This window comes from Artemia sp. Qi Xiang Cuo, chromosome 9 (assembly GCF_049724085.1).
Source record: "Artemia sp. Qi Xiang Cuo chromosome 9, ASM4972408v1, whole genome shotgun sequence".
NCBI lineage: Eukaryota > Metazoa > Arthropoda > Branchiopoda > Anostraca > Artemiidae > Artemia > Artemia sp. Qi Xiang Cuo.
In genome coordinates this window covers 46,144,943-46,170,804 of record NC_142802.1, presented here as the reverse complement: position 1 = coordinate 46,170,804, position 25,862 = coordinate 46,144,943, and the positions used below count along the sequence as shown (strand labels likewise).

The 25,862-nt window shown below is 36.8% G+C and overlaps 1 protein-coding gene across 2 annotated transcripts in view; it reads left to right on the top strand.

The window, feature by feature from the left end:
• The window catches only part of Oda (Ornithine decarboxylase antizyme), an 87,218-nt gene that overhangs the window by 42,149 nt on the left and 19,207 nt on the right, over window positions 1-25,862 (top strand). For both annotated transcript variants that reach the window (XM_089094623.1, XM_089094624.1), the window contains exons 2-3: window positions 7,698-7,870; window positions 19,864-20,110. In XM_089094623.1, the coding sequence (XP_088950749.1) occupies window positions 7,799-7,870; window positions 19,864-20,110 (319 nt within the window). In that variant the 5' untranslated portion in view covers window positions 7,698-7,798. The remainder of the gene's footprint in view (window positions 1-7,697; window positions 7,871-19,863; window positions 20,111-25,862) is intronic.

The following is a 25,862-nucleotide window of genomic DNA, read 5'->3' as shown; positions in this document are numbered from 1 at the left end:
TTTGGTTATGTAAAATTCAACTCCATGATAGCAATTTTTTTGTCAATGACTTGATATTATTCGTAGTATTTTAGTGTGGACGTAAAGCAGGTCGTCCCCGAGTGAGGGGGATGATGTCGTAAGGAAAGATTTAAGGGAAATGGGAACTTTTTGGAAAAGAGTAGTGTGCGAGGCTTTAAATAGTTTGAGATGGAGGAGGAGCGTTCGTATCTGTGTTTCCCCAGGTAGCTTGGTGTTGCAGTCAATTGTTAGTAGCAGTTAGTAGCTATGTTACCAGGTTGGGCTATTAAATCTTCAGTTTCGCGGGACAAGTGACTCAAAACCTGCGTGGCGGGTTTTTGGGCTACGATGCTTCAAATTTCGCTTCTTTTGGGCTTGAATTTTCTTTAAACAAAAAGGTACTTGTCTAGAATCCAGTAAACACGCGAGAATTACATTGAAAATCAGATAGGCATTACCTGGTACTTATATGGGATGCTGTATAAACAAAGGGTTTCTCACTCCGGGAACTATATTTAAACTTTAGTTTTTTGGGGTTGAAGGGCAAAAAAAAGGTACCTAGGTTAGGTTCGGTTATGTTAGGTTACGTGTTTAACATATGCTATGTTTTACCCCCCCCTAATGTGCAAATATATAGCCCAAATTTGTTAATAAACTATTATATTTGCATCCTTTTTTGTTTTATTTCAATAGCATTAACGAAACTTCACTTATCGTGTGTTTACTGGATTCTAGACAAGTACCCCAAAAATAATCCTGTTTGTTAGATCTCCCAGGTCATTTACCTTCTTTGGAGTATTGGGCCACAATATTATAATGTATCTTGGACTGTGGGTACCCCTTTCTTATTTGCGAACCTGGCTGCTAGATGCCGTAACGAATCTGAACTTAAACAAAATACGAATAATAGTTAATGGACGCGACTTCGACAAATCTGTCTTAAATATCACACTTTTTATGGACTTGGTAAGAGCTACTGAACTGTCCTCTAACACTTTATTTTGGTCTTCGAATTAAATTTAAGCTAAAGGTTAGTATTAGGGACCTTTTAATGAAGAGTGCACAGGTACTGCCCAACGGAACCAGGCACTACAGTAAGAAATAAAATTGTTTATATCTTGCTTCTACTTTGAGATGATTTTGGAGATGAATGACTGTCAATCAGTTATTTGTGGTTTTCGGTCATGACTATTTCATTGGTATACTTTTCATTTTGATCCGACGCCATTTTCTAGGGGTTTCAGGCTTTTTTTTAACACATTCTTAAATTTTCGGTTACCATGAACCGAAATTCAATCTTTACTAGGTTCCAGCTACCGCTGCATCCATGATAGGTGCGTAGTGATTTATTATGTTTCTGACTTCTCATTTTAAGCAGCCCATAAAAAAACTACTAGTCTGTTGTGATGGTGGTAGGTTTGGCCTATCTATGCTCATCCATAACTAGTTTTTTTTTTTACAAATCCGTGCTTTGTGTTTGATTACTCTGCAGGAAAGTTTTCGTAGTTTTTGTCTTGATTTAAGTTTTCTGTTGAAGTCATAGCTCTGAAAAGTCAAAATCATGTCGTTACCTGATTTGAAAGTCGAAAACTCGTCATGAATGTTATTATTTGTTGTTCCTTTTTATTTTCAATTTGTAGTCGAAGTTTTTAGTAGACGTTTTGTGACTTTGAAGAACTATATTTGAAAAATTACTCTGATTAGGCGTACCGGTGATTCTTTTTTTCTTACCGTTTTTTTTTCTTTGCTTCAGACTTCAATTGCAGCGTAATGGCTTTTAGCTATGACATTTAGAAGTTCACTAAGATGGTGTACCGTTTTGACTGAGGAAATATGCAATATGAGAGGCCAAAGACAGCTAATTCTCTTGACTGTCTCACTGAAAATACTGACATGTCCGCCCATTGTCTTTGATCTGCTCCCTCGAAATGTTCACATAGATTTTAAATCTTGTTTCAGTGTCCCAGCATGCACAGTTAGGCCGTTTCGCTGGGCTCTTATTTCGCTTTTAACTTATACTTATTTGTAGGTTATCTAATATGCCGATGGTATTTTTTCCTCGTTTTACCCATTAAAGTCGAGCAATAGATATTTGAATTAATAACTTTAACAATTTTCCCTTAAAACGGTCTAAATTTTGGGCTATAGTAGCGTTCGCTATTTTGGGCTAGTAATTGCACCGGTTTGGGCTATGTGTTCCGCCGAAAAACTGGCAACTATGGTTAGTAGTATTTCAGTGTGTATTTAAATTTTACTGAGTCATCAACAATCGAGCATAAACTTAGCAACCTACAATTTCTCTCATTTTGTCGTAGGTATTCTTAAACTTAACCTAAAACAGACATAGGGTATCTGTTTGTTTGTTTGTTTTTGTGAAGCCTCTCCTGACTGTTTTATTCAGTTAATGTTTTTCATAAACAGACAGTTGTTTGTTTTTGGTTTAATTTTTTTTTTAACCTCACTCTTTTTTACTTTCCCAACCATGTTTTACTATTATTTTGTCTTTTCGAAAAGACAAAAAAATACAGATATATTTTTGGCACTTACTACGTATCTTAAGTCTGTGTCCAGTGTATGAACGCAGAAGAAATTTGTTTTTGGTTTCTTTTATTACTTGGCTTCATGCTATTTCAATCTAACAGTTGAATCTTATAATCTTTTGAAACGGCCAAAAACTGTCGAAAATAAAAAGATCCAAACTGTAAATGATGTGTACGATCGATAGTCAATTTTACAGTTTGATTGTTAATAGGAATATTGTTGAGACTGAAAATACAGATATTTTACTGAACTGTACTGCTCACAGTTTATATAATTAGGTTTATTAGTCACAGTCTATTATATATACTGTGGTACTGCTGTACTAAACTGTAGAACTAAATTTACGTTGCTTCTTGACCAGTCAGGCTGCAGGTGCCTTAAGTCTATGCTCCCTTTGAAATGTGCGAGATTACGACTGGCCTTCAGTTGCAGTTTGCTCTGAAAGAACAACATACTTCCATCATGGCATTCAGTAGTTTTAAGTCAATCCATTGACCGAGCCAGAATGTTGTTATTACTTTGACTCTTTCTTAGAATTCTTTGAAAAAAACTACGTTTTCTAAAGAGTTAAAGAGGCTGAGTTACAAGGTCGAACCTTAAAACGTACAGGGATTAGGAGGCACAGTTGGGGGGCTACCACCCCCAAACCCCCGCTTTCGCAGCCTTTAAATATAAAAAAAAATTTCTTTAAACTGAAAGTAAGGAGCGACATTAAAACTTAAAAAGAACAGAAATTATTCCGTATATGAAAGAGGCTGTGCCATCCTCAACGCCTCGCTCTTTACGCTAAAGTTTGACTTTCTCACAACTCTTTTTTTAAACAATAAAAACTTTAGCGTAAAGAGCGAGGCGTTGAGGATGGCACAGCCTCTTTCATATACGGAATAATTTCTGTTCTTTTTAAGTTTTAATGTCGCTCCTTACTTTCAGTTTAAAGAAATTTTTTTATATTTAAAGGCTGCGAAAGCGGGGGTTTGGGGGTGGTAGCCCCAACTGTGCCTCCTAATCCCTGTACGTTTTAAGGTTCGACCTTGTAACTCAGCCTCAACAAGGAGTGATCGGATTGAGCTGAAATTTCGAGGATAAGCTCCCGGGCCCTAGGAAAGCTTAACCTCTAAATTTCAGCCCAATCGGACAACGTTAAGGGGGGCTGTGGTGGGAGGGTCCAAACTTCCGGCCCAGTTTACCCCATGAAGATAAAGTCGGAGGAGGATGAAATTTTGCAAGTTTCTTAGTTTGAGCTTGGGCTACAAAATGCAATTACCGCCGTCTCTCTGCGACCTCTAGGACCTGAAATCGCTTAACATTGTGGTGGGTCTCCTCTTTATAGAGGCACAAGTGTGCCTCCTTGATATGATCCAAACATACTTTAAAAATGAGAAAATCCTCACTTTTTTGCCTATTTTCAGCATGTTTTTCAATCTAAATAGAAATCGAAAGGAAGTTTCAATATTTAATTCGATAAATAGATAAAGTTACTACCTCTTTGCTACCGGATAATAGCGCCATTCTCGTCTTGCGTTGAAGCATTAAAACTGTTTTAGGACCGCAGAAAAATAGCGCACGATACCAAAAACTTGTACAGGGAACACGAACCTGAAGTTAAACGAAACTTCGCGTATGAATCTACGTATCTAATAAGTTACTGCGAAGAGGTTTTGAATGACTCTCATCAAAATAATCTGGCTCATTCAAAGTTTTGAATGATTTTTAAGACTTAAAGGATCCTGCTAAAACAGTATGATCTTCGAAAAAGATTCAAGTTCTACTTAGAATTTGCTTATCCCGAAACGTAGAGCTGACCAAGATGGCTTATATGACTTGACTCTGGCTCTATTTGTAACATTTTTTTCTGAATCGTTCAAGCCTTATGTTTTAGGAAACGGTGGAAGTCGGATCTCGGTAATAGTCATCTGGACCTTAATATGGGGTATAGATATTCGTGAGGGTTTAGACAAGCTATTGTTTTGGAAGTGCTTGGGGGTTTTGAAGTTAAAATTATTTTCCCTGGTCATAGTTTGGGCCCTAGCAATAAATCTTCCCAAAAGTACCAAAAGTACCAATCGTATGTTTGACATTGGTAGTGTTGGGGATACTTTTAAAATAATTTTATTCTTAACTTATGTGATATTACTTTCTTCCCTTTATGCTGCAGAAGGTTTGGAAGCTTATTCTGTTCCAGTTTAAGGCTTTAATTTGTTTGTATTGAGTCCAAGAGCACATGGTACCACCTACCTGGCTTTGTTTCTATCTTTTCTTTCCTCTCTCGTCTATTTGTGTTCTTTTGAGATCCCTTATCTCCAATTTTTCGTGTTTATTATTTCGTGGTATGACACAATCTATTATGTATTTGAAGTGTCATTGAAGAATGAAGTAATGTATTTTTAAGTCAGTCAAAGTGATTCCTAGCACTACAAAAGGTGTTTTGAATGTTTAATGTGTTAAAGTTTGTCTTGAACGATTGCATGAAAATGATTCATCTGCCGAAGAAATTCGGGTAATTATTTGGCCAAAATGGACAGTAATTACCGGAGTTGATTCAAATTTCTTATCAAGAAACCGGTTACCTTCATTTTTTCACAAGTGTTTACTTATTATATTGCGCAATCATTTTATTTTGCCAGAACAGGTTTTAAATTATATAAAACACCGGACTATGATGTGAATAATCTCTTGGAAAAGATTTCAAGGAAGAACGAGAAAAAGAAAGGAACCAAAGAATAGTTTTTTTTGTTTTTATTTTTGATTGTGTTTGCGTCAATCAAACAGTTCGTGGTAACGAACTGTAAGTAAGAAGCGATCCGGCTCAATAGTAACCGAAACTCTAAAAAAAAACGGAATTTTGATACCAATAGATATATCAAAAGAATCGGTTTATTATGGTGATTTTAAATATACAAGTTTCATTAAGTTTAGTCTTACCTATTAAATGCTAAGAACCTGAGAAAATTTGCCCGATTTTCGAAAAAAGCGGGAAACACTCCCTAAATGTCATAGAATCTGAATGAAAATCATACCATCAGATTCAGTGTATAACAAAACCCTACTGTACAGGTTTCAAGCTCCCATCTGCAACAATGTGTTTTTGTGTGTTTTTTTGTGTTTTTTTTTTTTGCCAGAAGAAAGATCACGGATGCGTGTTTATTTTTTAGTTTTTTGTTGTTTTTTCTAGGGGTGATCGTATCGACCCAGTGGTCCAAGAATGTCGTGAGTGGGCTCTTTCGAACGGAAATTAAATGCTCTAGTGCCCTTTTTATATGACCAAAAAGATTAGAGTTCAATTAGGCCCCCTCCCCGTCCCTTTTTTCCCAATTCGTCCGATCAGAGTTTTGAGATAGCCATTTTGTTCATCATAGTTGAAAGGCCCAATAACTATGCTTTTGGATATAACATGAACCCCTCCCACAGCCCCAGCGGAAAGGTCTTTAAGTTAAAAAGTTTGACCGTTTTTTGTTAATAGAATTTGTTATTGGGAAGTATGCAGAAATTTTTGGGTGGGGGGGGGACGAATTTTCTGTTGGGGGTTTTTCCACGGGGGAACATTTCATGGAAAGGGAAGTTTCCAGGGGATGAACTAGTCATGGGAAACTTAGCGCTGGGGGAATTCGCCATTGTTTCTATACAATAATTAATTGTGAAGGTCTTATTTTCGACTTTCCCTATTGATTTTGTCCTTGGAGATCTCAAGGTCATTCATCCGGGGCAAACTTTCACCGGGATTGCATTGTCTAGAGGATATTCCGTGGGGAGGGGAATTTCTCCGTGGAGGTGGAGCCACATTTCCTGGTATTATTCAAAAAACGATCAGAAATTAAATAAAAAAAAAACAAGTTTTTTCAACTCACAGTAAGGAGCAACATTAAAACTTAAAACAAACAGAAATTATTACGTATGAAGGAGGTTGCCCCCTCGTCAATACCTCGCTCTTTACGCTAAAGTTTCAATTTTGTTCCAATTCTTTAATAATGACTCCTGAAACACAAGAGTCGTTTGATTAAAACAATAAGAAGCTTCATTAAAAAAACATAAAAATCTCTAGCGTAAAGAGCGAGGTGTTGAGGAGAAGGCAGCTCTTTTCATATATGTAATGATTTCTGGTCGTTTTAAGGTTTAATGTTGCTCCTTAATTTCAGTTGAAAAAAACTTGTTTTTTTATTTAATAGATAAAAAAAATGACTTTCATTATTGTGTTAATACATAGCCGAGCTCCACTAGGCAAAGGTGGATCTAAAGCAAAATCTTGGGGGGGGGGATTGTGACAAGGTCGCCAATAATTAACCAAATTAAAGAGTTTATTTTAAACAAGTGTGAAAAAAGAAAAAAAAACAAATAAAGGCGCCTGTAAAATAATGGAGGTAGGTGGCTGCGTCCTCCCGACCCCTGACCCTCTTGGATCCGGCCCTGCTACTAGGTCGTTATTAAGATTTCCTGGAAATGTAAAAGATAGTAAGTCCTCCTGCTGAGTATAAGATATGTTTTTGTAACAAACATTAGTAAAATGACCTAGTAGGGTTTGGACATGTATTGATATTCTGAATGTATTTTCTACTCCATTTATTGATGCATGCGCAGTTACTGAAAACTCTATAGATAGTTGAGAGATCAAGAAAATAATAGAGTGATAGTCACAAAACTAATACCGAATTTTAACCGTGCAAGTTCAGCATTGAGAGATCCAAAGCAAGTGTAGTTCCATATTATTTTGAAAACAGTCACATTTTGCCATTTAAATACTGTAACTACTAATTTTAGAATATTTCGGGGGGGGGGGAGAGGGGCTAGACTAATCTTTACGAGATTTTTTTTTGTCTTTTTCTTTGTTCGAATCGGGTGCTTTGCTCTTATGGGAATGGGCCTGCGGTCTACTCGGGACGACCTTTTTCCATCGTTTTAAAAATTTTACAGCCTACAGCTAGGGGATTCTCACGTATAATACTATCCACCTCGTGGCTAGGATAAGACCTTAGACGATATCTCCCTTCCCTTGGTAGCTCAAAACTTCAGCCCTTGCATGATGTTTCTGTTTTTTTTTTTTTTTTCAATGATAATTTCTTACGTTTCCCCACAGTCAACTATGTTTATAGCTTCAAGATAATTTCGTTGGTTATTTTTCAGTCTTTGCTAAGGTAGACCTTTAACAATAAGTTATTTTATAGTGGTGTTAGTCAACAACAACCGTCGCGGATGTTCTCCGTAACGCTGGGAGCGGGGCCTCGGTGGTGGTCCTGATGTGCCCCACGCCGCAATCGTGTCATCCATGATTGCAGAGGGCAGCGGTGTGGGGAAACGAACAGAGCTCTCTGTCGTTAATGCAACTGAAAATTACACTGTAAGTACTGTCAATTTATCATTTTTATATGCAAGGTACAATATTGAAAAAGACGACTGCGTAACAAGGTGATGGCTGACATCAGTATGCATGAATTTTCTAAGTATAAATGCACACTGTTCTTGGCTACCTCAGGCGTTATTTAGCTTTAAGGGCCTTTCTGGGCTAATTCCGATTGAATCCATCTATATCGCTGATTTAAAACATGTAATGTGTTCATCAAGACAGGAATTGGCTGTGTCTTAATCCAGATTTTAACCCAGCTGTATGTTGTGCCTCTATATGGAATTCCCTGCCTATTAAAATTAGGCTTTGTCATTCTTATGGACAATTTAAAAAGAGGTAACTGACCAGCTCTTACGCCTAGAGAGTTAGTTTTCTCCTCCCTTCTCTTTTTCCGCTCTATCTTTCCTTCCTAAATTTTTGTCTACTATTATGTAATTTAATTAGTGCTTAATTTGTGCTGTAATTTAATTTAATGTAAGAGTGCTATTATCTACTATTAGTGCTTTTACTTAATGTAATGTTTAGTCTCCCACTCTCACAGGCGAAAGAGCCTTTGTGGAGGTCTAAAGTTCTGCAATTTATTTTCTGTTTTTTCTTTAAATAAATCGATTAATTGGAAATTAAATCCGGGCCGTTGATGCTATCTTGCAAAATCATAACTGAGACTTAATTAATAGCGTTACTTTATTGATTAAAATCGATTTTAACAATGGAGGCGTGGTCGATTTTGAAATAAATCGCCTCTCTGGTCAATCTTCCCTAGCCGTCCTTCAGCTTGATTCGCTTTCTATTGGGTATTGTTGACTGGTATTTTTTTTTGTATAATTAACAACAGGAAATAAATATTACACACTCCATGTCTTGATTTTGTGCGCCGTAAGATAATTTGGATGGTAAACAATTGTAACGACCATGCATATAGGATTAGTGAAATCATGGAGATATCAAATAAAATTTACAGGTTCGAATACTTTCAAGATTATCGAAGTTCCAAGTTCCATTTGCATGGTCTTGCATATAGGATTAGTGAAATCATGGAGATATCAAATAAAATTTACAGGTTCGAATAGATTATGGAAGTTCCAAGGATAAAAAAAAAGACTACTTCCCTTATGTATCATTTTGGAGGTTTCTGAACGAAACCTGAGCATAAAATTGAATTTGCAATATTTTTCAATAATAAAAGAGATAAACAACAAATAACGAAAGAATATTTTTATAGAAGTTGTAGGCAGGTTTTTCGAGACGAGGGAGCATTGGGGGAAGGGGAACACTCATGGCTCAGGATTCTATGGGGTCCTGGCTGAAGACAGGCCGGAGTTTTTGTTTTAACTTGACAAATTAAGAGGCCAAAATGTTCAAGATTTTTTTTTGCTACAAAGGTGAATAAACGGAAGTGAAATCTGCACGATAATAAACTGCACCCAAGCCAAGACTGGTGTTCACCTCCTTGTATCTGCGGTAGGGTCTAGAAAATAACACAATCGTTTTTTTTTTCTGTTAAAAAGTGTAATATACTAGAGCAATTGGCATGGTAATGGATAGGACCAGGCAAGTTAGGAATGATATTTGGATCCGTGCTCTCCCTACTCCCTTCTACCGGGTATCTTGAGCTCTCCAGAAGACTTTGCCTCCCCCCCCCCCCCACAAAAAAAACGAAACAAAACTAGCACAAATTTTTTAGCATCTCCGCATAATTGGCCTGTTTTCGGTGTTTCTTTTTTTTTACCCTGTCCTATCTTTCCAAATGTGAGTCTTCTAGTTTAATAGTGTGTTCGATAACAACATTCACAAAATTTGATCCAACAAGAAGTCGTTGCATTACGATTATAATCTAGAAAACGAAATATCTTCCAATTTTTGTTCCAAAAAATATGAAGTCTGGAACTTGAAATGTGCAATGTGAAAGATTTCTAGCTTGATAGTAGTAGTAAGGCATCAATTGACGCTGAATACACATGTACTTACACAAGCCTGAGGCATGGATATGCGTGTAGTTTAACCGGTACATTGACTTACCACGGGTCAGTCACCTATTACTACGAACGGTACATGCCTTACCAGACGGGTTTCTAAGGTGACACCCATTTTTTTTGGGTCAATCGGTGAGAGAGAGCGGCGGTTATTCCATATACCGTAACTTGATTAGTAATTGGATTCAGATATAAGGAGTAATTTTCATTGTAGTTTATATTAGTAAGAGAATTGAATTCAGAGAAAGAACAGTTTATTTGAGAGGATATTAGTGGAGAAAAAATGAGTAGTGCATTTATATTATTGGCGATTAATTATCGAATCGACAACAACAGCAGTAACGATATACGAGTACCCAATATAGCTGTGGAAATAACTGCTGGCTGTAGACTATGTCTTGAATGGGACAGTATGTATGCTAGATAGATGATATCATTAAGCAAGTTTAAGCCGGAGGAGCAAGTATGTTTTGCTGGAAAAGTGAATATTCTCCATATAAATAAACTTCGGTCAGCATTAGATGTCCTATCGAAATATATTGACGAGAACAAAATGCATCAGTGAATATTATTATTGTAATTATGTTCAATAAAAATGTTTCTAAATCAATGGTATTTTTTTTTCTTTCTATAGTAGACTAGCGTATATTTTCTAGAGTACAAAAAGAAATTCTGATTAGTCTGAAGATGGTTGTGAGAGAGTTAGGACTCTAAAAAATGGATAGACTCGAGAAAGAGCGAATCATGAGGAATCTAATTCTTATGGACAAACGTTTGATTCTAGATGATGATTTTCTAGAGCTGCCCATTCAAAGGAAGATATTTTCTCGGGGAATGCTCGTTGGTATAAGGAAGACTGATTCTCCATCATTAGACTATTGCATGAGGCTCCTACGTCGTGATCCAAATGCGTTTACACAAGTTATTGATATATTGATCACGACACGGTAAGATGATAATGTGGATATGCTTTTAAACATTAGCTTTGAAATTTAAGACTTTTTTCATGAAAAAGTTGAGGGTCAAGTACGATTTAACTCCTTCTCTCCCCCTTTTTCTCAAACAATTTTTATTGTTGCTTGCTCAGTTTTATTACGGTAGTGAGAGTGTCAATGCATGCAAAAATGTTTCATATATGTACCTTATGTATGTACTCACTGGGCAGCTGATCATCATCATGTGAGACCCGCAGAACGATTGAGGAGTATGATGAAAATTGTAGATTATGCAACCCGAGTAAATTGCACAGAGGATATGCTATGCAAATTAAAGGTTGTAATTCCTGTCTTGAAGAGGTGTGTAACTCTCATCCTAGAGGCTACCTATGCTCCTATTGCCATTATGATAAATGTAATCAGTGGGGGAATACATATCCCGGTATGATTGGAAAGAATCCTGACCGTGATTTTAGTTTATTGCTACGAGATTGGTATCGTAGTGGTTTTATATTGTTCTGGGAGGAGGAACCGGGTCAACGATTCAACTGTTGGAACAACAAAAGAATATGGTTTCTACGTCATCATGGTGAAGACACTGGGTGTTATGATTATAAGCCCACTGATTTTTATTTGGCTGTGACGGAATGTGATTCGACACTTGAGGACACTGTTTGTAAAATTGCTTCAAATACGCAAATTGAAACATGTGAATTCTATTGAATGAATGAGAATAGTATCATTGACTATACAAAGAGATATGACAAGAGTGAGGTTACACTCTATTGCAGAAAATGTGACCCTGACATTGCAGTACATCAGGATCATTACACTCTGTTATCAGATAATCTAGCCGCACTAGTTTTTGTCGACAAAGACATACTAGTGGATGAAATCTAAAAAGCAGAAAAGTCGTTTTATCATGTATATAATTTTTTTTATTAATAAACAATTTCAGATATATTTTTAGAAAATTTTGTTCTTAGGGCACTAAAATCAATATTAAATACACTTGTAAGTATATTCTCCACTAGAAAGTCGTTCAATTGAGGTAAGTCAACGTAGATGTCGAGAAACTGCTTGTAGGTGTAGCCACGACATCTGAACATGAAAAAGAGTAGTGCATGAAAGCCACATGTCTTAGTAGTTAAATACTGTACTATTCGTTGATTTTGAATAATGGTTTTCCCACTGCTTTCAATAAAGTTGCTGATGTATGGAGCGTAGAATTTATACGATAGGCCAAGAGGATCAACGAATTCAATATTGTTCGCTGTTTGAAAGATGCATAGCGAATGAGCACTCTTCAAAGTCGATGGACGGCTATTAACAATGTTTAAGGTATTGTTAACGCTTAGAATTTTTTCAATGAAGTCCGAAGGTATGCAATAGGACTTGTACTGGGACATGTATGGATCTATATTAAATACGTTAATTATTTGGTTTGTGTTCATGGTGTTAGGTCTAGTAGAACACTGCCGTCGGGTGTGATTTCCCAATAGGTTTCAAATTGACTCAGTGATATTAGCGTGATATTGTCAGTCAGGGAATTGGCAAATATACATTCTAAACTTAAATTCCATGTCCGTACTTGGCTCATATTCTGAGTCCCTGACAAATCCAAAACAATAGCCTCATGATTTTTTCAGAAAATTGAATTAGTTATTCTATTTTCAAATAGTTGAGTCATGATCTAGACATTGCATAGTCAACTCGTACAGAGTTCTATAGGATTTTTTGTCAAATGATCAAGTGTACAGTGGAATACCATTCACACACACAGACGACACACACATAGGGACGACAAACGCACAGAGACGACACACACACAGAGACGACACACACACACATAGAGACGACACACACACAGAGAGAGACGAGACACACACACACACATAGAAACGACAAACACACATAGAGACGACACACACACACACAAAGAGACGACACACACACACACACAGATACGAAACACACATAGAGACGATACACGCACAGAGAGGACACACACACAAAGACAACAAGCACAGACACCACGCACACAGAGACAAGACAAACACATAGCGACGACACACTCACAGAGACTACAACGCTCAGATATAAGACACCTGCACAGAGATGACACACACACACACACATAGACTACACACACACCGAGAGGACACACACACACAGAGAGACGAAACACACATAGAGACGACACACGCACAGAGGAGACGACTTAGAGATGACACACGCACAGAGATGACAAACACACAGAGACGAGACACATAGAAAGAGAGACGACACACACATACAGAGAGAGACAACAAACACACAGAGACAACACACACAAACAGATAACACATACACACACACACAGATACGAAACACACAAAGAGACGACACACGCACAGAAACGACAAACATACAGAGAAGACACAAAAACAGAGACGACACACCCACAGATATGACACACACATAGAGACGAGACACGACACACAAACAGAGTCATAGTGAGAGAGAAATATCCAAAAATTTAGGTTGATCTAGGTTCACTTAGAGTGGCTTGCCACTCTAAGTGAACCTAGATCAACCCAACTTTTTGGATATCTCTCACTACTAGGTATTTGTCGACAACAACTAGTGCAGGTAGATTATCTGAATTCACAGTGTACTGATCCTGATGTACTGCAATGTCAGGGTCACATTTTCTACAGTACAGTGTGACTTCACTCTTGTCATATCTCTTTGTCAATGATACTCAATGATACTATTCTCATTCATTCTATAGAATTCACATGTTTCAATTTGCTTATTTGAAACAATTTCACAAACAGTGTCCTCAAGTATCGAATCACATTCCGTCACAGCCAAATAAAAATCAGTGGGCTTATAAACATAATACCCAGTGTCTTCACAATGATGACATAGAAACCATATTCTTTTGTTGTTCCAACAGTTTAATCGTTGACCCGGTTCCTCCTCCCAGAAAAATCTAAAACCACGACGATACCAATCTAGTAGCAATAAACTAAAATCCCGGTTAGGATTATTTCCAATCTTACCGGAATATGTATTCTCCCACTAATTACATTTATCATACTGGCAATTGGAGCATAGGTAGCCTCTAGGATGAGAGTTACACACCTCTTCAAGACAGGAATTACAACCTTTAATTTGTACAGTATATCCTCTATGCAATTTATACGGTTTGCCTAATCCACAATTTTCATCATAATCATCAATCATTATGCAATTCCCACATGATGATGACCAGCTGCCCAGTGTGTACATACATAACCAACATGTATGGAACATTTTGTCATGTGTTGACACTCTCACTACCACAATGAAACTGAGCTAGCAACAACAAAAATTGTTTGAGATAGAGAGAAAGAGAGAGGAGTAAATCATCCTTGAGCACCATCTTTCTCATGAAAAAAGTCCTAAATTTCTAAACTATTGTTTAAAAACATGTCCAGAATATCATTTTGCCGTGTCGTGATCAATATATCAATAAATTGTGTAAATGCATTTGGACAACGACCTAGAAGCTTTATATAATAGTCTAATGATGGAGAGTCAGTTTTCAATATATCGACAAGCATTCCGCGAGAAAATATCTTCCGTTGAATATACAACTCTAGAAAATCATCATCTAGAACCAAAAGTTTGTCCATAAAAATTAGATTCCCCATGATTTGCTCTTTCTTGAGTATATCCATTTTTTTAAAATCCTAACTCTCTCACAACCAACTTCAGACTAACCAGAATTTCTTTTTGTACTCTAGAGAATATATGCTAGTCTAATATAGAAAGAAAAAATAACATTGATTTAGAAAAATTTTTATTTAAAATAATTAAATTAATAATATTCACTGATTCATTTTGTTCTAATCAATATATTTCGATAGGACATCTAATGCTGACCGAAGTTTATTTATGTGGAGAATATTCACTTTTCCAGCAAAACATAGTTGCTCCTCCTGCTTAAATTTGCTTAATGATATCAAGTATCTAACATACATACTATCCCATTCAAGGCATAGTCTACAGCCAGCGGTTATTTCCACAGCTACATTGGGTACGCGTATATCATTGCTGCTGCTGCTGTCGGTTCCATCATTAATCTCCAATAATGTAAATGCACCACTCATTTTTTTCCTCTACTAATATCTTCTCAAATAAACTGTTCTTTCTCTGAGTTCAATTCTCTTACTAATATGAACTAAATTGAAAATTACTCCTTATATCTGAATCCAATTACTAATCAAGTTACGGTATATGGAATAGCCGCTGCTCTCTCTCACCGATTGACCCAAAAAAAATGGGTGTTACCTTAGAAACCCGTCTGGTAAGGCATGTACCGTTCGTAGTAATAGGTGACTGACCCGTGGTAAGTCAATGTACCGGTTAAACTACACGCATATCCATGCCTCAGGCTTGTGTAAGTACATGTGTATTCAGCGTCAATTGATGCCTTACTACTGATAGTTCTATTGACTTGAGCCTGTAAAAATTACCTTGTGTTTTATAAAAAATGAAGGAAATTTAAAAATAACTCAGGCAGTTGCAAAAAAAGCTAAGCAAAGAGATAAAGCAGATATGTCGGCAAGGACCTCCGCCAAGCCGTCCTCAGTGCTCAACACACAAAAGAAACAACAACAAAAATGCTAACCATTTGAATTGAACCCTAACGAGACAGAAGTAAACTAAAAAAAAAAAAACAAGCCAGAACAAATGAGACTTAAAAAATTAGATTGGGCAAGGATTTTTTTCTTAGGGCTAGTGATTAAAATTTTTGCTGTCTTCACTTTCTCATCTAGTAAAGAATTCTGCATGATTCAAGCACTGTAGCGCGTTTTCAAACTAAGTGTGACTCCTCTCACATGCAACAGGTAGGGAAAAAAAACGTAACTTCAGTTAGAGTCAGCCCTAAATGGCTATGAAAGTTAAGTAACTCCTATTAAGCCAATTTGGTGGATACATGTATTTGTTTAACTGGTGCAAATTGATGTCTTCTATCGCACTACCCCGTCTTATCCTTGTTGAATAGGACTGTTTATGTTTTCTCGAGAAAACAATGTCATCTTGAAATAGAAAGCCTTTGTTTCCGAAAATAGTCTGGTGTTTTCAAGATTCTTTAATTGAGCAATTTAAATTTTGTATGTTTTAAAATCATTAGCGATAATATCAACAGTCATTGGAGACCATAGTCAAAATTTATTATAGATGCTAGACTCCTTAGATCTTAGTTCTCCTACTGTTTAGTCCAGGAAGGGAACGGTCTGACCAGGAAAAAATTGCGAGGGAAAAGATTCTTTGACTACCCGACTCAAAAAAATGTGCTGATTCCAAATATGCAAACTTGGCTCATCTTTCTGTTTCACAAATATGTTTTTTTTAGGTTGAGGCTGATTTTGAGGGGGGTGGATTTCATGTTTCATATATAGGCGTACAACAACAAAATTGATGTCTAGAATAGTGTAATAGGTCAAGGTAATTATGAAAATCACTTTTATTTGAACGTAAAATTGAAACTTAGGTTTTTTTAGTTTGAGGTTGATTTTAAGAAGGTGAAATTAGTGCTTCCACGTAAAGGCGTATAACAACAAAATTTATGTCTAGAATAGGGTATTAGATCATGGTGGTTGTGAATATCACCTTGATATGAACGTAAAACTAAAAATTAGGTTGTTTGAGGTTGAGGCGTACAGCAACAAAATTGATGCCTAGAATAGGGTACTTCATCACGGTGATTATGAAAATCACCTTTATTTGAACGCAAAATTAAAACTATCATTTAAATATTCCATTCGTGTTATACCACACATAATCTGAAAGAAACAGGTCTTAAAATGCAGAATGACAACTATCACCCAATTCGATGTTTTAACTAACCATTAAAACATTTTCGGACTTTTTCAGTTATATAATATACAAATATGATAAAAAATCGAAATATCAACATTCATAGATCTTCGTTATCTTCCAGATCATCAGCTCCGAGAAGGTCAGTTGTAACACAGTTAGCACAACATCTTCCCTTGCAAAGTCCCCAGGCCCAGGTGTATTTCATGCCATTTCTTTTGCAAGTGCATCGCGTATTTGAACAGTCGGTTGTGCAGTTACAGTGAAAAACTGCAAGGAGAGAGTTGAAAGTAGATCGCTTGGCTACCTGTCTGTGCGTGATAACACAGGAGTATAAGCAGATCTCTGTCGTCTCCAACCAGGGCAGTAGGCATAAAAAAGTAAACGGAACTACATTTAGAATAATGATAAGATCAATATCACCTTCTGCCTGATATACCTGAGGCCCACCTTTGGACAGGAACTCCTTGGTCATGGCTATGATTGCTTGCTTATTCTTGAAGTTGCTTAGGAACACTTCTTTCTTTGTAGAACAGACCATATTCCTGTTAAATTGATTTGCGGGTATGACCGTGTCCCTTTCCGTTTCAAATGGGTGATGTCTTCGATTGAAGGGGCTTGGTAATTTTCATAATCACCGTGATCTAGTACCCTATTCTAGACATCAATTTCGTTGCTGTACGCCTTTATATGTAAAAACGAATTCATCTCCTCAAAATCAACCTCAACCTCAAAAAACCTAATTTTTAGTTTTATGTTCATATAAAGGTTATTTTCGTAATCACCGTGATCTAATACCCTATTCTAGACATAAATTTTGTTGTAGTACGCCTTTACATGGAAGCACGAATTTCATCTCCTTAAAATCAACCTCAACCTCAAAAAACCTAAGTCTTAATTTTACGTTCAAATAAAAGTGATTTTTATACTTACTGTGACCTATTGCACTATTGTAGACATCAATTTTGTGATGTGCGCCTATATACGGAAACGCAAAATTCAGCTCCACAAAATCAACCTCAACCTAAAAAAAACAAATTTGTGAAACAGATAGATGAGCCAACTTTGCATACTTGGAATCAGTACATTTTTTTGATTCGGGTAGTCAAAGAATCTTTTCTCTTGCAATTTGTTCCCGGTTAGGCCCTTTTTTTCACACACTTTCTGGACTATGTTGTGGAAAAAAAAAATCGTGTCGTATATTGCACATTATATACCTGATCACTTATTTGCCGCGGGACCAGAGCGGACGCCTAGATCCGCCATCTAGAAGGCCGTATGGCTGAATCTTGTGATGGCGGGTTTCACTTTGTCGCGATCTTGCGCCAGCTCTTCAGTAAACCAGAGCCACCAGCTCTCCCGCTTTCGATCAAACTTTCAAAACCCGCCAATAGAGTCAAGGCCATTTTTGACAGTTGCCCTCCAATTCTTCAATTGGGGAGATAACGTTGATCCCACTTGCAGAAGAACTAAGACCTTAGTGTCCAGAGAACACCAAGTAAACCAAGATTCTGAGCCCCTAGGCTCTTTGACGAACCAAACAATTCTTAACACCGCAAAGCGAGAGACTTTAAACCTTAGCAATTTGAAGCCAGGTAGGATGATCCATTTAAGGAATTACCTTTTGTGGTCTTTCAGCTTTTAAGTTGTTCTAAGGCCTCTTTCATACGAGGCAGCAGTAGCACATAAGTAGACAAACCCGTCTCGCTATTAAAGGACTTTTCGAGAGATGAGACTTTGTAGAGATGGGACTTTTCGTCAATGTAGAATTAAATAACATTATTTCTTTAGAAGTCTACCAATTCAATATAAAGTAACTTTCAAGTTTTATGTTAGGTTCTTCTTGAATTATACAAACTTGATTTACAATGAATATTCAAACTTTTTACATCCCAAGGATGGCTGTTATATTTCATTTAAAAGTGTTCTATTTATATAATTTAGATTTCTTACAAAGAAAAACCTATTTCTTACGCCTACAGCGTAAAGCAAATTGCTTGTCGCTACAAAATACGTAAGTAAGTATAAACACTAATGAAAATAAAAAGACGAGGGGAAAAAAGGAAGTAATAACATAGAAAGTAATAATTTTTATTAGGAAGATAATACAAATATAATAGTGTTGGAAGGCGATTTAGTGCTGACCAATCAGTAATATAATAGATATGATAAAAATTGAACTGATCTAACTAAAATTCTAAATAAATTTGAACTGACCTAAGCCTTACTTAAATGACAAAGGGTTGCTGCTAAAACAGTCGGAATAGGCAAGGCATTCCACGATTCAGTAACTGACAGATGAATTTATCGCTAAGATATACCCTAATGAGGTATAGAAATTATTTCTTTGTCAGTGGTCCCCTACTAGATTCCCTAACATGTCTAAATCTGCTTAGCTAAGATGAAATCAAGATTTGGTCTCGAAAGTGAGCTTTATACAGTAGTAAAGTGAGTAGTAAGTAAACAGAGGGAGGAAAAAGGTTTGGTCGGTTATTAGGTATTATTTTGTACTTTCAGTATAAAGTACAGGGGGGCACGAAACCCTTACTATGTCTGAATTAAAATTTGGCATTGGTTGTGCCTTGACTGTGAGAACCTGCATTCTTCTTGTATTATGGAAGCTTGGGAAAAGCGTCTCTGGGTAGTTGTTTTCTTTTCAAGCCGGAAATGCAAGTACAGGGTATGCCGGCTTTCTCTAAGGATAACACTATTAAAGAACTAAAATATGAGGCAAATGTCTTAATAGTAATGTCAGGGCTTAATCTTAAAAAAATTCAATTCTGTCTCTTAGATATTTTCTACAAAGCAAGTATTTCCTGAAGTGTAATGTACAAAAAAATATCTAAACACATAGTATATATTTTTATATAGATATTTATAGTATAGTATAGTATTTTTTGTATAATATAGATTTGAGGCAATTAAGTTTATATTTTGATTTGATAAGCTGGAGTCATTAGTTTACTTGCTTTGTGATATTTAATGTGGCGCTGATATTGATAGACACAATGGTTTAGCGTATTTATCCCATTTAAAGTTAGACGATAGAGTTACAATCGATTTCTCTCACTCTTCTTTTTTTTTCTATTTCTGAATAATTTGACGTGTGTTAAACAAATTATGATGTCGCCTATGCATCTCTAGGAAAGTAATTTGAAGCTTTCGGAATATGGGAAATTACGATATAAAGAATTACGGATCTTTGAATTTTCTATTTATTTTTCAGGGTATCGAGCTAGCCAAATTGGCTGCCCAGAGTCCAACTAGAATCAGTTTTTCAATATCGCTAACCGATAAGAAAAGCTGGACTTGGGAGGCAGTCCTTTGGCGATCCAACCTCTTTTTGGATGTCCCGCAGCGAATCACAGCTTTCGCTTCAAAGGAAGGCTTTGTTGCACTTCTTGAGTTTGCGGAGGAAGTGCTGGCGTGCAAAAATGTTATCTTGGCTATTAACAAGGATCGTCCTGATCGAGGTAAAAAAAAATATTTGAAACCTCTATTTTTCCAGTTTGTATTTAATTGCTCACAGCGTTATCCACACCCTTGTCAACTTTAATCGGTCCTTACAATTCGCTTTTTTTTTTTTTTTTCTGATTATTATTCCCTATTTACTGTACTTTCTGCATTCAGATGTTGTTCGATTTTGGCTTTCGGTTGCCAGGACTAAACAGAAGACGTGCGCGATTTCTGTAAGAAAATTACTCAGTATTGAAAAGGATCTTGCTCGGTGAAATTGTTTTGAGGAACCAGATTCTTTCTATTTCTTTCGATAATAAAAAAAAAAAAAAACTTGCCTGTGGTGATAAGGCTTCGCGAAGTGTTGCAATAACTTTGACCCGCGGGTCCTACTTTTGTAGCAGTGGAAGCGACAGTGTTTTCATTTTGAACTTGAACTCTCTAAAGGCAATACAAAGTCTGGGCTGCTAATCCTTACTGGATTTGTTGAAGATCTCAATGGCTATTCTTAGAAATGATGATAAGAAAATGACACTTCCATCACAGATGTGCGATAGAGTATAGGTACCCACCGCCATAACTATAAATGCTGATCAGTTTTTGTTTAATCAAGTACGCAAACTCACTTTGGAATTAAGTTAATGAAATAGAAATTTTGATATTTTTACTCATCCTCCTGCCACTGAGATTGGGCAATGTGTAATGCTTAGTTTCTATGCATTTTGGTCGAGACCTGGCAACCTCTTGTGCTAGATGTCCTGATGGCAAGAATTTAGAGGTGCCCCACTTTTCTCTTTCGCAAAAAAGCCAGATTGGATCTTTATTCTCGAAAGTATCGTTTGTACGTCAGCTTTTACTTTTCACTAAGTTTAGTCATGACCCGACTAAATGTCACGATGACAACGATTATGGAACCCTCTCCTCCTCCCATATTGGTCAGTTTGGTAACGAACTTTCTAAAAGAATTACTTAAACCCCTATATTTCTCCATATATATATATATATATGTAATATCAGGCCGAATATTCCTGTCCTTTGCTTTCCTTCTTTTTTTTCATTGTAGTTTTAATTTCCTCCTTTGTAAACTCAGTCTCATCACGGGCAGGTGGAGCATTGGCCGGAGCATCAGTAAGCTGGTCCTTCATTTTGTCGGGTGGCTCAAAGTTTAGTAGTTTCTCGAAGTGGTCTTCCCAATGACGGGAGGTACTGTGATTTGTATCAATATTCTCGGTGCTGGTGTTCGAAGATACGTTGTAGTCTGAGTTTGTTGACTTGAGAACATTCTCTTTGTAGGCCTTCCTTGCACCTTCACTATAGCCATACTGCTCTAGGGCTTCGAATATGTAAGGGGTTTTGATCATCTACTGCTCATAACTGACTGTTCTGATAGCTTTGAGGCGAGGCCTAATTTGGGCTGCAAATAGTCGATGGCTGGTGTTCCCGAGTTCGGCACCTCGATAGGTGTTGCATTTTTGCACATAATATTGCCATCGTCGGCATGGAGTGATGTTATCGATCATCTTCTTTGATGATCATTTCAGTACAAGGTATACTTGGCTATATTGGGTTTTTGAAACCATATGTTTGTAAAATTAAGAATGTGAGAAAGACAGCAGTCCAGTATCTTTTCTCTATTGTTATTTTGGGCTATCCACTGTTGCAAGTCCGACTGCGAGATCTCATAGACTGGCTCATTTGAAGTGCGAGCAGTCATTTCCCCTATCAGGACGAAATTGTCATGGGGAAATACTGAAGAGAGCTCATAAATTTTTAGCATATTGAAGTCGTCTTCATCAGCTTCATGCTTGGAACGTAACAGATGATAATGGTTACATCTCAATGTTTTCTTTTTAGTCTTGCTCTCGGCAGTCTGGTTCTTATTGCTGCAAATGACAAAAGGGTCTTGCATGCGGCACTTCTTGAAATTAAGCCAACGTTTCTTCTTCTGTGACTTCCATTAGACCAAAGCAATTTGCTCCCTTCGCCAATATGCTCTTCAGCATTTCCAGGGTCATGTGGCTCGGTGACTCCAGCTATTATCTCTTTATATATGCATATATAGTGATTGTTCTTTAACGAAGAGAAGCTTAGAGTCGGATGGGCTCAGTACCATGGTCACCATCTTTGTCAACAATGTTCATAAGGTATCGTCCTTGGACGGTCTGGTGTCGAAGAGGGATTTTTCGAGACTTAATTGGAGCGCCTAATGACTAAAGCAGTTTTGTTACCCACACCCCAGTAAAGGCTAGAACGATTTTTAAAGCAATATGTTCGTAATGTTAGCCATTCCTTCAAATCTCTAATGTTAATTTTGTCGGTTTATCTCAGCACTGACCTAGATTTTGCTTATGTTTCAAATTAATCTATTGAAAAACTCTGAAAAAACTAAATAGTCATTCTGGACTCCAGATCAGTGTTGTCAACGCTTTGAAATAATCTGCCAGTTTTCCTACTAAAATTGTACTGCAAAAGTTTAATTTGTACTATCTTAACAGCCGGCTAAAAATTCGCTTTTACAAGAAGGAAATTTTGGTAAAATAAATCTTGAACAGAAATTCGAGTCAAAAAGGAGCAAGTCAAACCAGAATGTACCCAAAAATTTCTATTGTACCAAAAATTTTTCAAATGAATTGCATTGTACAAGACATTTAAATTGTACGAAAAAAATTATAATAGTACCGCATTGGCAATGCTGCTCCAAAGCTAGTTAATATGCATGATCGGATTGTTTAAAAGTCTTTTTTTACAGCACATGCTTTGTTTGAACACGGGGCTTGCCGTGAGTTTTTCTCTTGTGCATGTTTAGGATTTAAAATCTGGCTTTATTTCTTGGAATGCTGTCTCAGTTGGCTAATGACGGACGGAGATATCTCTGAAACCATATTTTTAATATTCACGAGTTAGAAACTATAAAATCGTTTCTGCCAAAGAAAATATGGCGATTGACCCTGCCTCAACTGACACAACTTTCTTTAAAATACCCATTATCATCGTCAAATGGTTGGTAGTGGATAATTACCTGAATACACTAACTCGGTATTTCTACATCTGGATGTTTGTGAGAATATGGTGACTAGCCTTGCCCTGGGCATGTATGCAAACATTTATTTTGGTGGGGGAGGGGGGGAGAGTAGTCAAAACAGCAAAAAGACCCTTTTTATGTATAATAATAATAATGCTAAATCATGTGAAAAATTGTAGAAACCTTGCGATTTTAAGGTACGACTGACCAATAGATGGAATATTGCGTTTTTATTATTAAAAGTGTATTCTCTAGCGCTTTTTCAGAAGCATAGCAATTTTCTCGAAAGACAATTACCCTTCCCTCCAATTGTTGTCGTAAGGGCTGTGAATACTCCAGTTACAAGACTAGTAACATTTTTAGCCATGATTCTTCAGCCCCTTTTAATGACACAGAAATCATATGTGAAGAACCCCGCCCATCTTGTTGAAAAGTAAAAAAAAAATCAAAATATTACTAAAACGCTACCTTAGTTTTAATGCAGTGTCTATGCACACATCCTGCGATGTCAATAAATATGAAAAAAGATATTAAAAAGAAAATAGGAGGTGAACTCTGATCGGCCTGATTATAAAGACTCTTGTTTGACTCCACAAAAAGTTTTTCTTGTACTTTAGTTTCAGGGAGGAATTTTTTTTCTTCTGATTATGGGTTAGGGGGCACAGTTTTATCTCGTGTTTGGCAAGTTTCTATGTAAATTTCATTGAAAATTTCGCTTCAGATAGTGCCCCCTTGAAACACTCTTTCTGTTCCCGTTTTATTGATGATGTTCTGTCTTTTTGGGACCATGGGCATCATTTTCTGAACTATTTTTTGGTGCATTTTAATACTTTTGATTCCAGTCTTCAGTTTACGTTGTAGATGGAAGATGCAGGGAATCTTCCTTTCTTGGATGCTATAATTTTTAAAGATATTCCTAATCTTTAATTTTCTACCTATAGGAAACCAACAGACGACGATTGTTGCTTGAATATATTAAAGACTTTTTTACTTTAGTGGGTACCCCATTACGTTTATTGAGCAAATTATAGAAATGAGATTTAAAAAGTAAAAAAAGGAGCCCTCCGCGCTTTGAATTCCCAGATCATTCTTTTTCATTCTTTAATTCTTTTTGATGGGGAACTTTAGTTTCCGCAGTAGATGGGTTACTGCAATCTTAGGGAGATAATTGAAATTAAAAAGTGCATTCTTAAAGACTTCGCTTTAAACAGATACTGGGGTTATTTTTATAAACCAAATTTATGATAATTTAATGTAAAGATATTTAACTTGCATTCGTTTTCATTTGGAACAAAATCAATTAGTCGTATTACCAAAATCAAGTCAGTAGACAGGCTCTAGTAATCGATAGAAAAAGGAAAAAGGATTCTCACCGAATGTTAATTTTGAATGGCGTTCCTTTTGTCTTGCTTGTTTTTTGTTCTGGTATAGTTTACTTCAAACAGTCAATTTTATTTTATATAAACTTTTTTTAAACGCTAAGGACGGCTTAGCGCAGGTCTTTGGCGAATTAGCCGTTTTGTCTGTTTTCGTTTTAATTATTTTCATATATTATTCTTTTTTCTTTTTTTTTTTGTCGGATTTTGGGGCTGTATCTTGGCTATGCGACTCCAAGTACCCAACTTTTTCCTTTGTCTGAAACTTAAAGAAAGTTTGAACTGTGTTGTATTTTGAAGCTCACCCTTTCAAGATACCATTCACGAGATTCATGACTGCATAGCAGGCACGTGCGTAGCAGTGTGGTTCATTGTACTGTGTTTTCCCTGAAATCTCTATGTTCCTTCATTTTTCGTATATTTTGCCGGCTTTTGGTGTTTTTCTTTATCTCCCTCCTCCTCCCCAATGCGACGACAAGGGTATTCGATTTTCACTGAGAACGCCTTTGTGGGACCATTTTGGTTCTTCTATCATACTGATTGAAATCCCCTTGTATTATTCCAGCTATAAAAAAAGATACTATGTTCCTACTCTTCTCTTAGAGAATTGGCGGTTGGAAGAGCGATGGGATGTCGGATGGGCCATGGTCACTATTTATGCCTCCAGTAACAGACTAAAAATCCTTGCGTGATTCCCCTTGAAACAAGGTGTAGCATGCTTACCTTTCTGCTAAAAAGTTGGCGGTATAAGGAGTGGCGGACGAGGGAGCAGGTCAGTTGTCATTTAATCGAGTCGATCTCGGCGGGGAAGGAGAAAGGATGTCAGGTTTCTAAATGTGTGTCATAAGCATATCATCCAGAAGGATACATTAGATCCTAACCAAGCATGGTGGGAAAAATCTCAATTAAAATTTATGGGTTTGCGCCTTGGACTTCAGTTGATGTTTAGGTGGCTTGAATCCAATCCGATAAACATCGCCACTCTGATTGCTCCGCAGCTGTAGCCCATGGGTAAAGTTACTGCAACACTGCACTGGCCTTTGGCACCAGATGTCAGGTATGTAATAGACTGTGGACAGCAAAGGTTTTCGCATGCTCCATGTGTCGTCTCTAATGCCACCAGTTAAAAGTTTTCTAAGATATTTTTTCCTGAGCTCTCTATTCTTCAACGTTTCTTCGGGGAATCTAAATTCTTGTCGGTCAAAGGTGTATGTTTATCTGCTCGCATGTTGCAAATATTATCTAGTATCTACTTATATGAGAAATGCATGCTTACAATGCATCATGAATGTCCTGTAGTTTTCTCTTTAGATTTCAAAATTAAACATTTTGTTGTGGTGTCGGTTGATATATCAATGTTACTTAAAGTTA